Here is a 12,585-nt window from a genome sequence, read left to right on the forward strand (position 1 = left end):
ACAGATCTGAATATATATATATATATTTGTGTTCAGCCAAAATCAAACACAACTGGGATGGCATGTGAGTAAATGACACGAGACTTTCAATTTTGGGTGAACTATACCTTTAAGTTTAACTTGTGAATTAATGAATCAACCAATACAAGCATGGTACATCAAAAATAAATAAATAATAATTCTGAAATTAAATACTGAAAAAAACAATTGTCACTATGTGCAAACAGAGATGTTTCACTAACTAATATAATGTGTAACTCTTTAGTTTAGGTTCAGTTGTTGCTTCTTGGAAACAGTGGGGGTGAGTGGGTGGAGTGAAGTGACCTGTTCTGTTCTTCTAGTTTAGCAAGTAACTTCATCTCATCTGGACTGAGTGGAGATCCCAGTGAAGGAGACAGAGGTGGTACAGTTGATGAAAAGTCCATTTGTATTGAGCAGAGTACAACAGATCCTCATGAATTGAGTGACACTCCAGGAGATAAAGACACAAACACATCCAAAGGTTTATAGAAACATATGTGAGCATCTAAATATGCATGCATTCAAATTTTTCCCCAACTTTCTACAATTATCAGAATTATTATCAATGCATTGTGTCTTTTATACACATACAATGTAGATTGTATATGATTATTCAAGACATTGATGACAGGATCGTTTGTCCTCTGAATTGTGAAAAATGTCGTCACTTACCAGCATGCACGTTTCCTCAGTTCAGAGAAGGCAGTAATTCACAAATCTTCACTTTGATCAAACATGCTCCAGTGACACTGGCCATCACACCTGGATCTTCCATACAGCAGAGAAAAAGAGTCACATGCTGCTTTACAGCAGAGATTAACAGGCTGGTCAAAGTTCCTCAAAAACAACTGCTCAACCAGTGACTAAGGGGCTTGTTTTAAAGTGACCTGACTGAGCAACTTCCTCTTTCAACTTCTCACAAATTTTAGCTGTCAAATATGGGCCACGAGATAACTTTTATCTGGGGGGGGGGGGCAAACCCAAACTGGTTTGACAGCAAAGAAGCAACTGCAAGGTTAAACTTAACCAGCGTTGTGAAGGGCAAATTAATCAGACAAAGTTTGAAAGAGAAGATTCCCTGTGCATAAATAATTTACTCAAAGAGAAAGGAAAATTTTAGTACAATACTGGACCGTGTGTCGACACAGTAGCTGGGTTGTGCAGCATCTACATTGTAATTTGCCTCACCCTGTTTTAAAGAAGTTGACAGAGTGACACTTTAATCTAGTTTAATTTGTTTCCAACTCTTACACTTACTTTTACCTTTTACCCTCACCACTTAGCGGTATTGCCTTTTGCAGATGTGTTAGCACTGGTGTTTAGATGCAATGATACTAATGCTAATGGTATAGGAAAATTCTGCCAAGCATTGCCTGGGTTTATTCAGTTGGAAATATTTTGATAATTCCCCCTAAATAAAGCATGATTCATCTTTTAATATTAAAGACTGAGGATATGTTTTGTGTTTACATGTTAGAACATGAAAACAAATTTATTGAAATGAAAAGAAAGCCTAATTCAGTCTGTATATTGTATATTTAAAAATGTATTTAACTCTAGAAAGCATATATGTGACTTTACCCCTATAAGATACATGTTGTTTATTGATCCGGGTGAAGATGACATGCATTTTTAATTTAAAAAAAATATATAATATAAACAAAATATAAACGTTAAGGTTGAAATTTCACGCATGCGCCAAGTTGTCCTGCCATATCACCTCCAGTACACTAGGAGCGCACACACATTTTTCTCTGAGCGTTTTGCCTTTCGCTCACCGCGCAGCATGATCTTCCTTTTCTCAGTGCAGCGGGAGCAGTATCGGAGACTGAAGACTTCAGTCTCCCAACCTAAAAGAGAACAAACGATAACAAAATGGTCAGTAAATCACCCAAATACACTGTTGTGCTCATTACACGTCCTCATCAGCTATTTCAACACGATTTCAATAAACGATGGACACTTAAAGCGACAGGATGGAGTTAGATGTAGTCCTTCTGTCGACATACGTGAACGTGACCAAATGGAACATTTATTTTCCTCAAATGCCCAATGATACTTTTAATGACACTTGACAGAATAACAATCAAATAAAGTATTTCAAGAACATTTAACTGTTAACGCTGGTTAGAAATTAGTTTCGTGCATTTAATATTTGGTGTTTGTGACACTTGACAGAATAACAATCAAATAAAGTATTTCAAGAACATTTAACTGTTTACGCTGGTTAGACATTAGTTTCGTGCATTTAATATTTGGTGTTTCACTCGTTAAAATTTTTTTTGAATGACAGTTTGAAATCAAATTCGATTTGAGTAATTGAGAATAGACGACAAAAGGTTTTAATATATGAATGCTTGAAATATGTGTTTGGTGGCTAAAATGCTCATCGTGGCTGTCGTGTTAATCAACAAGTTATATTAAAATAAAGCTTTGTTGCAGGGCTTCGTTAAGGTGGTCAAGAGCAAGGCGTACTTCAGGAGGTACCAGGTCAAGTTCAGGAGGAGGAGAGGTATGTGGACAGTTTTTAATATCGCTTTAAAGACCTCATAAAATCAAAATGAAAGTTTTGCTGCTTTTAGTCCATATCTATTAGCTATCTATTATGAAAGTGGGGGATGTGTGGCTGTAAACCAAAGCTTATTGGCTACTTAAAAAAAATATGGGACAAGTCGTTTGACATGTCCTGCCCCACTTAACTGTTTTAGTAGGAAAAATGTAAAATCACCAAATCAAACTGTGCTCATCAAGGCACTTCATGGGGACTTTAAGGTTGTTTTCAGCTATGACTAAACTTGCCTAAACAAATCTTACATTGACTGTTTTTAGAGGGAAGAACTGACTACTTTGCCCGCAAACGCCTTGTCGTCCAAGACAAGAATAAGTACAACACACCGAAGTACAGGATGATCGTTCGATTCTCCAACAGGGATATTGTTTGCCAGGTATGAACAACCACCATGTCATCTTTGAAAAGGTTTCTTAAACATAATGCATTATCTTTGTGTTACTGCATGTATCGGCATGACTTTCCCATTATTTTATTGTTTAATGTCACTATATCACTGATCTAACATGCCAATTTGTTCGTCTGTCAGATCGCATATGCCAAAATTGAAGGCGACGCGATCGTCTGCGCTGCTTACTCTCACGAGTTGCCAAAGTATGGCATTGCTGTTGGGCTGACAAACTATGCCGCTGCATACTGCACCGGTTTGCTGATGGCACGTAGGGTAAATGTCCTCATTCATTAATGTGCAGTATTTTTTAAGTGTTTTAACCTTGTCTGATAACGTATGATGATAATTAGACTTGTTCTTGGATTTCCTGTAACAGCTTTTGAATAAGTTTGGTCTGGATAAGGTCTATGAAGGCCAAGTTGAGGTGACAGGTGATGAGTTTAACGTGGAAAGCATCGATGGCCAGCCAGGAGCTTTTACCTGCTACCTGGACGCTGGACTCGCCAGAACCACCACAGGGAATAAGGTGTTTGGAGCACTCAAAGGAGCAGTGGATGGAGGACTGTCCATCCCTCACAGGTCAGTACATGAGGGCGTTCTCTTTATTATTTCATAACTAGGATTGAGCTTTGTTGCTAATGGAGAGTGAGTGCTTACTCGGACGTTTGAGAATCAGGATTGTTGGATGGATTGAAGTTGTTTTAGCCAATTAAATCTTTACAGTAGTTCTTTACAAAAAATGTTGGTCATTCTTCACAAGAATAAAGCCTAGTTTCACAAATGGACACTTATAATGGGACATGTTGTAAAGGGACAAAGTTCCACGATTGACTTGTCATAAAACAATTGAAGCCACACATACTCTTAAAATGAATGGAACTAGGGCTGGGACAACGCACTGACGCAAAAAATACGTTCAAGGTTTTATTGAATGCTACCTCTGACTATGAATGCATTACTTTGCACTTGTATAGTCTTCATTTTGGAATTTTAAGAGCAATAAACATATATTGCAATGTTAAGGAATTCATGTTTTTTTTCATTCAGATATGTAAATCAACATGTATAAATTGGTATTAGTCAATTAATGGGGAGATAATCGATAATCGAATCAAAATCGAATCGGACTGGGAAAAAAAAAATTATTAATCGTTAGATTAATCAACGAAAATTAATCGTTAGATTAAGGCTCCTCACGAACACCTGAGGAGCCTTTTCCCCTTTTGTATTTGCGCGCACAAAAGTAACCCCTGTAGTGACGTCATCTAGTGTTGAACTTTTTTTTTCCTGAGGTTTGCATGTCGTTTCAATAGCAACATCAAAATCAACAACACCGACAGAAGACACCAGGATCGAAGCTATCATTTATTAAGGGCTGTTTTAACAATTGTAAAATGCACTATAAACCTATTTATCAATCTTTATTGATCAACACGATATTTTACAATAAAGGCTTTTATGACTCAACATAAATGACTGTACTGAACTACTCACCAAAAGACATCTTATTGCAAGTTAACCACACTTCAACAAGCACGCAACACTTTCCTCATGTAAATTAGATTTAAGTTTAAGGTTGTTTATAATAGTTTTCATTTACCCACTCTCAATAAACATCTTATAATTTATTTCTTGGGGGTGGGTAAAAATATAGATTTCCCGATGCATCGCAATGTTCATTTGAACAATCTCGATATTGATTCTTAAATAACAAGATCGATCTTTTACTCTATGCGCAGCCCTCCACTACAATGAGAGGAAAATTCTTGCATTTGCAACCAAATTTTGCACAATGCAACTAAGAATGTATGTACAGGGCTCCAGAGTGTGACTAAACTGTTGCATTTTGCAGCTGTTTTCCTCGCCAGTGCGACTAATTTTGTTACAGGTTGCACCAGTGTGTCTACAATGTTTGCCAACTCTTCCTCTTTCTCTCTCAATTTATGCACTGTCGTTTTCTATTAAGCTGTATAAAATGTCAAATGCGGAACGAAACAGCGCTATGAGCTACCCGGATCAATTATCAGCACGGCTCAATGGACAGAGAATTGCGATCACAGAACAGGTGCGTTCATTTACGGAGCATCAATCATTACAGCGCTGCAAATACCAGTGAGAAAAAACAAAAATTTCACTATTGACGATTCCCCGATGACTCTGCCTCCAAATTACATTTCACAACAGAGTAAACGTGAGAAGTGATGCGAGATACGAAAACAAATGCATGATCATATGTTATGCATTTCAGAATATTGATGTGTGTTTTTAATCGCCTAAAGGCATTATATATTTTATTTGGTTACAATATGAAAAAGTAGCTCCTACTGAAAAATCTACCTATTTGCTTACCTGACTGTCCAAGAGAATTGGCAATTTCTCTCTAACACTTCACATTCTCCACCTGGTTGTGGTACAGTTCAGAGGAAACATCAAATAGGCACTGGTGCTCCTGCAATGTTCCACTTATTTTTCCTCAGTTTCTTTGGTCCAATAAGACTTTCTTGATATCGCAGCCATGCTAGTTGATGTTCTGTTGCTGGTACATCAGGACTCCTCCCACTGCTCTCTCACTGGCTCTAGGTCAACGCTGCCCTTGTATTCAGTCAAAACATATTTCACATTGCACGATTTGGAATCGCAGACTGGTCCAGATATTTAACATTCTAGATATCTCGCTGACATCTGCGATTCTCTCAGATCACGTCTTTGATAATTTATACATTGCGATCGTCGTCCACATTAGGGTGTGTGGAATCATACATTTTTGTTACAACTATGGCAGTTTATCAATGTTAATATAATATTTTTTAAATATTTTTTATTTTTAAATGCCAGTTTTATAAAAATAAAACATCTAACCATGGTAGTGAAGATGTGCATTATTTTACCTTGGGTTACATCATGGTCTCATTAACCACATTTAAAATATATTAAAAAAAACTATGGTGAATTTTCATAAAGGCTTATGCAAAATATAATCAAGGGCTTTAAAGCCTGGAGTTCTTTGTGAAATATGGACAAAGTTAGTTTTCCTTCTGTGTAAAAATCTGTTCTCTTCAAATTCTCTGATTGTAGAACAATATAATTGGTTTTGTTTGCCTTCAAGTTTCGAAGAATCAACAAAAACCTGATGAAAGGCGTCCCAATTTATTCGCACTGTCAGAATAATTTAGCCCTATATAAATTAGGTGTTAACTTTTTACTTTTTATCGATGTTATAGAAAACAATCTTGCTGTTAATACCAATAAATTTACATCTGAATCACAACTCAAAATCAATTACTGTCGAATGAGCATTTCAGTGGGGCAAAATATTCAATATTATTGGTAATATAATAATAATATCACTTTTATTATTAGTTTCTGTCTTAAAACTTTTCATTTTTTAGGCCCCAGACCCGGTGCTACCAGATGAGGTGCTGGTGCCACCAACTGTAAAACTTGGTGGCATCGGTGCCACCGCTCTCAAATGTTAATCTGGAGCCCTGGAATATTTGGCAAATGGCAGGTAAATGTTCAGATTACACTCATCAGTAATTGTGTAGTATAGTGGTGGAGTATTCAGCAGCGAGATCCTTTCAGTGAGTGTTGAGATTAAAAGTTGTTTCCGTGTAATGCATGTCCAAAGACGAGATCCACGCAACCGATTTGTCGTTAAATAATCTCTCTTTTAATACCCTTTTTGTTCTTTACAGTCAGTTGTTGATCAAAATCAACAAAAAACAAACATTTAATTCTAATCACTCATAGCATATATAAGATAAAGCCGTTCGAGTCTCTCATTTAACGTGCGCTAATTTACAGATGCTATACAGAAATGCAAGAGACAGTACCGTTTTTAGTACGTGTTCAACAAATCAATGTTAATACTTCTAAAAAGTACAAATTATGGATTTAAACAATAAACATGTAACAAAAAAATTATATATATGAAATATAATATTTGATTGATTGAATACATGGATTTGTTAATTTTACAAAACCAAGATGACCAAAATGAAGAAATACTAAATAAAATATAATTCGTAAAATTAATAATTTGCAATGTACCCAGTTAGAAGGTCCGCTGTATAATTAACACCATTAGCTGGGAGAATTTTTTTTTATATGTAAGCAAAAGGGCCATTATAACTGAAAAATACCCAAATTAATCGATATCGAGTCGAGAGCTTGTGAATCGTAATTGAATTGAATCAGGAAATCTGTATTGATTCCCAGCCCTATTTATGTCCGTTATCCCAGGAAAATGTTATTTTAAGTCACGCAGTAGCTCTGCTCAACCCTCAATCCCACAAAATATGTTAAACAGGTGATATTTTGTTGATTATTTATATTGAGGGAATTAGAAAATATGTGCAATACTCTGAATTGGATGCTAGTATCTACCAGTTTGTTTACTCATGGCATCTGCCCATGGCACATATCTCATTGCTTTGTGCATTATAAGTGTTTGACAAATCACAGGTTGCAGCACCTACCACAGTCCTTCTTCTCCCATAAAATACCTACCCCAGAGTAGGAGATAAAAAATGTCCCTCTAAATGGCTAAGATAGTTCGTCATGTGGCAAAACAACGTTAAGTAGAAGTTCTAGTAAAAATACCTAAAACCGGTTTTAGTTCCTGCAGTGGTAAAGGGCCTTATGTCTCATCGTTGCACTTTTCCTCCTGTTGATGGGAATGCTGACCATGTAATTTCCTTTCTCAGTACTAAACGGTTCCCGGGCTATGACTCTGAAAGTAAGGAGTTTAATGCTGAGATGCACAGGAAGCACATCATGGGCCAGAACGTGTCAGAGTACATGAGCTATCTGATGGAGGAGGACGATGAGCTGTACAAGAAGCAGTTCTCCCGCTTCATCAAGAACAGTATCACACCAGATTCTGTAAGGGAGTATGATGCAATATCACATTATTGCTTTTTGTGCTGCACTTTTGGTTTTCAGTTAATCACTCTTGATGAATTGTTGCAGAACAGAAATGTCTTGTTGTTGGTTCACTCGTTTGTTCTAGATGAACCTCATGAACATTGCAGTGCATACGGAAAGTATTCACAGCGCTTCACTTTTTCCACATATTGTTATGTTACAGTCTTATTCCAAAATTGATTAAATTCAATATTTTCCTCAAAATTCTACAAACAATACCCCATAATGACAATGTGAAAGAAGTTTGTTTGAAATCTTTGCAAGTTTATTAAAAATTAAAAAAAGTAGTCGCAGCCTCAATACTATGTTGAAGCACCTTTGGCACCAATTACAGCCTCAAGTCTTTTTGTGTATGATGCTAAAAGCTTGGCACACCTATTTTTGGGCAGTTTCTCCCATTGTTCTTTGCAGGACCTCTCAAGCTCCTTCAGGTTGGATGGGGAACGTCGGTGCACAGTCATTTTCAGATCCCTCCAGAGATGTTCAATCGGGTTTAAGTCTAGGCTCTGGCTGGGCCATTCAAGGACATTCACAGAGTTGTCCCGTAGCCACTCCTTTGTTATCTTGGCAGTGTGCTTAGGATCATTGTCCTGTTGGAAGATGAACCTTCGCCCCAGTCTGAGGTCCAGAGCGCTCTGGAGCAGGTTTTCATCAAGGATGTCTCTGTACATTGCTGCATTTATCTTTCCCTCACTCCTGACTAGTCTCCCAGTCCCTGCAGCTGAAAAACATCCCCACAGCATGATGCTGCCACCACCACCATGCTTCACTGTAGGGATGGTATTGGCCAGGTGATGAGCAGTGCCTGGTTTCCTCCAGACATGATGCTTGCCATTCAGGCCAAAGAGATCAATCTTTGTTTCATCGGACCAGAGAATTTTGTTTCTCATTGTCTGAGAGTCCTTCAGGTGCCTTTCGGCAAACTCCAGGTGGGCTGTCATGTGCCTTTTACTGAGGAGTGGCTTCCGTCTGGCCACTCTACCATACAGGCCTGATTGGTGGAGTGCTGCATAGATGGTTGTTCTTCTGGAAGGTTCTCCTCTCTCCACAGAGAAACGCTGGAGCTCTGTCAGAGTGACCATCGTGTTCTTGGTCACTTCCCTGACTAAGGCCCTTCTCCCCCGATCATTCAGTTTGGCCGGACGGCCAGCTCTAGGAAGAGTCCTGGTGGTTCTAATCTTCCATTTACGGATGATGGAGGCCACTGTGCTCAGTGGGATCTTCAATGATGCAGAATTTTTTCTGTAGCCTTCCCCAGACCTGTGCCTCGATACAATCCTCTCTCGGAGGTCTGCAGACAATTCCTTGAACTTCAAGGCTTGGTTTGTGCTCTGACATGCACTGTTAACTGTGGGACCTTTTATAGATAGGTGTGTACCTTTCTAAATCATGTCCAATCAACTGAATTTACCACAAGTGGACTCCAATCAAGTTGTAGAAACATCTCAAGGATGATCAGTGGAAACAGGATGCACCTGAGCTCAATTTTGAGTGTCATGGCAAAGGCTGTGAATACTTATGTACATGTGATTATTTGTAATAAATTTGCAAAGATTTCAAACAAACTTCTTTCACGTTGTCATTATGGGGTATTGTTTGTATAATTTTGAGGAAAATAATGAATAAGGCTGTAACATAACAAAATGTGGAAAAAGTTAAGAGCTGTGAATACTTTCCAGATGCACTATACAAATTCCATGTGGGGAGATAGTGGTTCAGATTAAAGGAATATTCTGAGTTCAATACAAGTTAACCCCCTGGGGTCTGAGGGTGTTTTGGGCCCTGGATGTTTGACATGCCTTGACATTTGTGCTTTTTTCATTTGCTTAAAAACACATTAATGGCTAAAGTCTGATAACACTATATTCAGCACAAACTGGGCTACAATAATATGTGAGGAACGTGTGTACATGTTTGTATTTTTGAGAAAATAACGTTTATGCATGGTTTAAAAAAAAAAAAAAAAAAAGAGTCATTGAAATAAGGCCATATAACACATACTAAACATTTGTCCACAAGACTTTTGAGAACTGGATCATGTAGCCTAGAATTTTTACTACAAAATGATGTGAAAACCATCCTAATCACTCATTCATACAAACAATATAGTAATTGAACTTTTGTAAGACACTTTTAGTGTTAGAAAGGTCATATGTGAGGAGGCGTGAACTATAATGAATATTGATTGTAATTCACACCTGAGGAGACAAAAGACCCCTCACCTGGTCCTATCAATGAGGAATGTGACAGAAAGAGAATGAATATGAGGAGACTTAATGATCAAAATCAAGTTTTAAGTTAAAAGAAGAAAGTAATCTGACTATATATTTTCTTTACGTAAAGACTTTACTTAATTTTAGACCTACACTACCTTTTAAAAGAAGTCTCTTCTGCTCACCAAGACTACATTTATTTTATCCAAAATACAGTAAAAAAACATGGTGTGAACTCATTTTACAGTTTTCTATTTGAATATATTGTAAAATGCCATTTGTGTTCAGAGCTGAATTTTCAGCATCATTACTGCAGTCTTCAGTGTCACAAGATCCTTCAGAAATCATTATAAGATGGTGATTTTGACGGAATAGTCCAGCAGGACGCGTCCGTCAACCCCAGAGGGTTACGCTAAATTAACAGCAATTGTAGCGTAAACCCTAAAACAATTATTTAAACAGCTTTACACCTCAAATATTACATAAGCTTTAACAGAAGAATTAATGGAAGGGTTAATAAGCTTCGTATTTTTGGACCCATTGTAAGTGCCTCATTGTAACCTTTTTTTTTTTTTTTTTTTTTGCTTAACTTTGTTGAACCCAGATTATTCCTTTTTAATATTGGATAATGATGTTTGTCAAATACTACTCACTACCACACACACTGATTAGCCAGACCATTAAAATCATGGGGTGGGATATATTAACTGTCAGCTCTTCATTTTCAAATGGGCACTCTAGAGTGACTTTGACAAGGGACAAATTGTGATGGCTAGACGACTGGGTCAGAGCATCTTCAAAACGACAGGTCTTGTGGGGTATTCCCCTTATGCAGTGGTTTGTACCTACCAAAAGAAGTCCAAGGAAGGACAACTAGCAACAGGGTCATGGGCGCTCAAGGCTCACAGATGCGCGTGGGGAGCGAAGGCTAGCCCGTCTGGTCCGATCCCACTGAAGCGCTACTGTAGCACAAATTGCTGAAAAACTTACTGGCCATGATAGAAAGGTGTCAGAACACACAGAGTGCATCGCAGCTGGCTGCATAGCTGTGAACCAGTCAGAGTGCCAATGCTGACCCTTGTCCACCGCCGAAGCACCTACAATGGGCATGTGAGTGTCAGAACTGGACCATGAAGCAATCGAAGAAGGTGGCCTAGTCTGATGAATCACATTTTCTTTTAGATCATGTGGACAGACAGGTGCTTGTTTACCTAGTGAAGAGATGGCAACAGTATTCCCTGATGGCAGTGGCCTCTTTCAGCAGGAAAATATGCCCTGTCACACTGCAAAAAAATGTCAGGAATGGTATGAGGAACATGACAGAGTTCAAGGTGTTGGACTTGGCCTCCAAATTCACCAGATCTCATTCGGATTAAGCATCTATAGGATGTGCTGAACCAACAAGTCCAATCCATGGAGGCCCCACCTCATAATTTACAGGGTTTAAAGGACCTGCTGCGAACGTCGTGGTGCCAGATACCACAGGACACCTTCAGAAGTCTTGTGGAGTCCAACCATCGATGGGTCAGAGCTGTTTTGGTGGCACAAGGGGGACCTACATGATATTAGGCAGGTGGTTTTAATGTTGTGGCTGATCGGTGTATATAATCCTCATATATCTATATTATATATTGTGTGCATTTAATATCATCATTAGTTGCACCTTCTTTGAACATAAAATGAAACCGAATTAACATTTCTTGCTAACAAGTCAAACATTCGGGGTCTCAGCTTCTACGGTGTAGTTTTTGGATGTATCCTGTTTTAATTTCAGTTTTGTAAACCTTGTATTTTTCTGTATCTGTTGTGCTGTAATTTAATAATCTGGTTCATGCAGTTTGAGGAGATGTACAAAAAGGCTCATGCTTCCATTCGTGAGAACCCAGTTCATGAGAAGAAGCCCAAGAGAGAGGTTAAGAAGAAGAGGTGTGTCTTTGAGCTTTATCATTTCTTTAAGTTTCTTTTCAGTGCTGCTCACATGACTGTTTGCCTACCAACTGTCCTGACTGGACACTTTATATGAAAGATAGAGTTGCAATGTTTTGTCAATTACCTTTAGCATTTAATTAAAATATATGGATTACATACATATTTATAATTTACCAAAAATGTTTAGCTCTAGTAACAGCGGTCCACACTATTCTGACCAGATAAATATTTAGTTTCTTCTCTCACCAGTAAAAAATATTGTGTTACAGGTGGAATCGTGCCAAGCTCACTCTGGCCCAGAGGAAGGACCGTGTTGCTCAGAAGAAGGCCAGCTTCCTCCGGGCTCAGGAGGCTGCTGCCGACGACGACTAATGAGACAAAGTGTCAACTGCTCCGAAGAAATTGTGCACCTTTTCCAAATAAATCATTTGGAAAGAATACTCTGTCTTTGTGGTCTATGATAGAAAACACACCTCCTTTCATGTAAGAAGAATCAGTTCTGACAAAACATTGATAGTCTGGGGATTATTTGAATC

The 12,585-nt window shown here is 38.1% G+C and overlaps 2 protein-coding genes across 3 annotated transcripts in view; one reads left to right on the forward strand and one right to left on the reverse strand.

Annotated features, from left to right (window-relative positions):
- The window catches only part of evi5a (ecotropic viral integration site 5a), a 29,425-nt gene extending 28,517 nt beyond the window's left edge, over positions 1-908 (reverse strand). The window contains exons 1-2 of one of the 2 annotated variants that reach the window (XM_052133639.1): positions 694-907; positions 325-469 (exon numbers count right to left, since the gene is read on the reverse strand). In XM_052133639.1, the coding sequence (XP_051989599.1) occupies positions 325-425 (101 nt within the window). In that variant the 5' untranslated portion in view covers positions 426-469; positions 694-907. Of the gene's footprint in view, positions 1-324 lie in introns of both variants that reach the window. The other variant, XM_052133640.1, reaches the window with a different exon arrangement.
- An 898-nt stretch (positions 909-1,806) lies between these two features.
- rpl5a (ribosomal protein L5a) lies at positions 1,807-12,487 on the forward strand. The gene is made up of 8 exons (XM_052133646.1): positions 1,807-1,899; positions 2,464-2,533; positions 2,851-2,966; positions 3,120-3,254; positions 3,358-3,560; positions 7,688-7,865; positions 11,958-12,046; positions 12,319-12,487. The coding sequence occupies exons 1-8, from the start codon at positions 1,897-1,899 to the stop codon at positions 12,419-12,421; spliced, it is 897 nt and encodes a 298-aa protein (XP_051989606.1). The 5' UTR covers positions 1,807-1,896; the 3' UTR covers positions 12,422-12,487.
- Positions 12,488-12,585: the final 98 nt, after the last annotated feature.

This window comes from Xyrauchen texanus, chromosome 9, assembly GCF_025860055.1.
Source record: "Xyrauchen texanus isolate HMW12.3.18 chromosome 9, RBS_HiC_50CHRs, whole genome shotgun sequence".
NCBI classification, from domain to species: domain Eukaryota; kingdom Metazoa; phylum Chordata; class Actinopteri; order Cypriniformes; family Catostomidae; genus Xyrauchen; species Xyrauchen texanus.

Bases quoted from the DNA above. Each gene is read 5' to 3' on its own strand.
- rpl5a (XM_052133646.1), top strand. The intron at 7,866-11,957 runs GTAAGGGAGTAT...TGGTTCATGCAG, and splicing joins ACAGTATCACACCAGATTCT to TTTGAGGAGATGTACAAAAA. The intron at 12,047-12,318 runs GTGTGTCTTTGA...ATTGTGTTACAG, and splicing joins AGAGAGGTTAAGAAGAAGAG to GTGGAATCGTGCCAAGCTCA.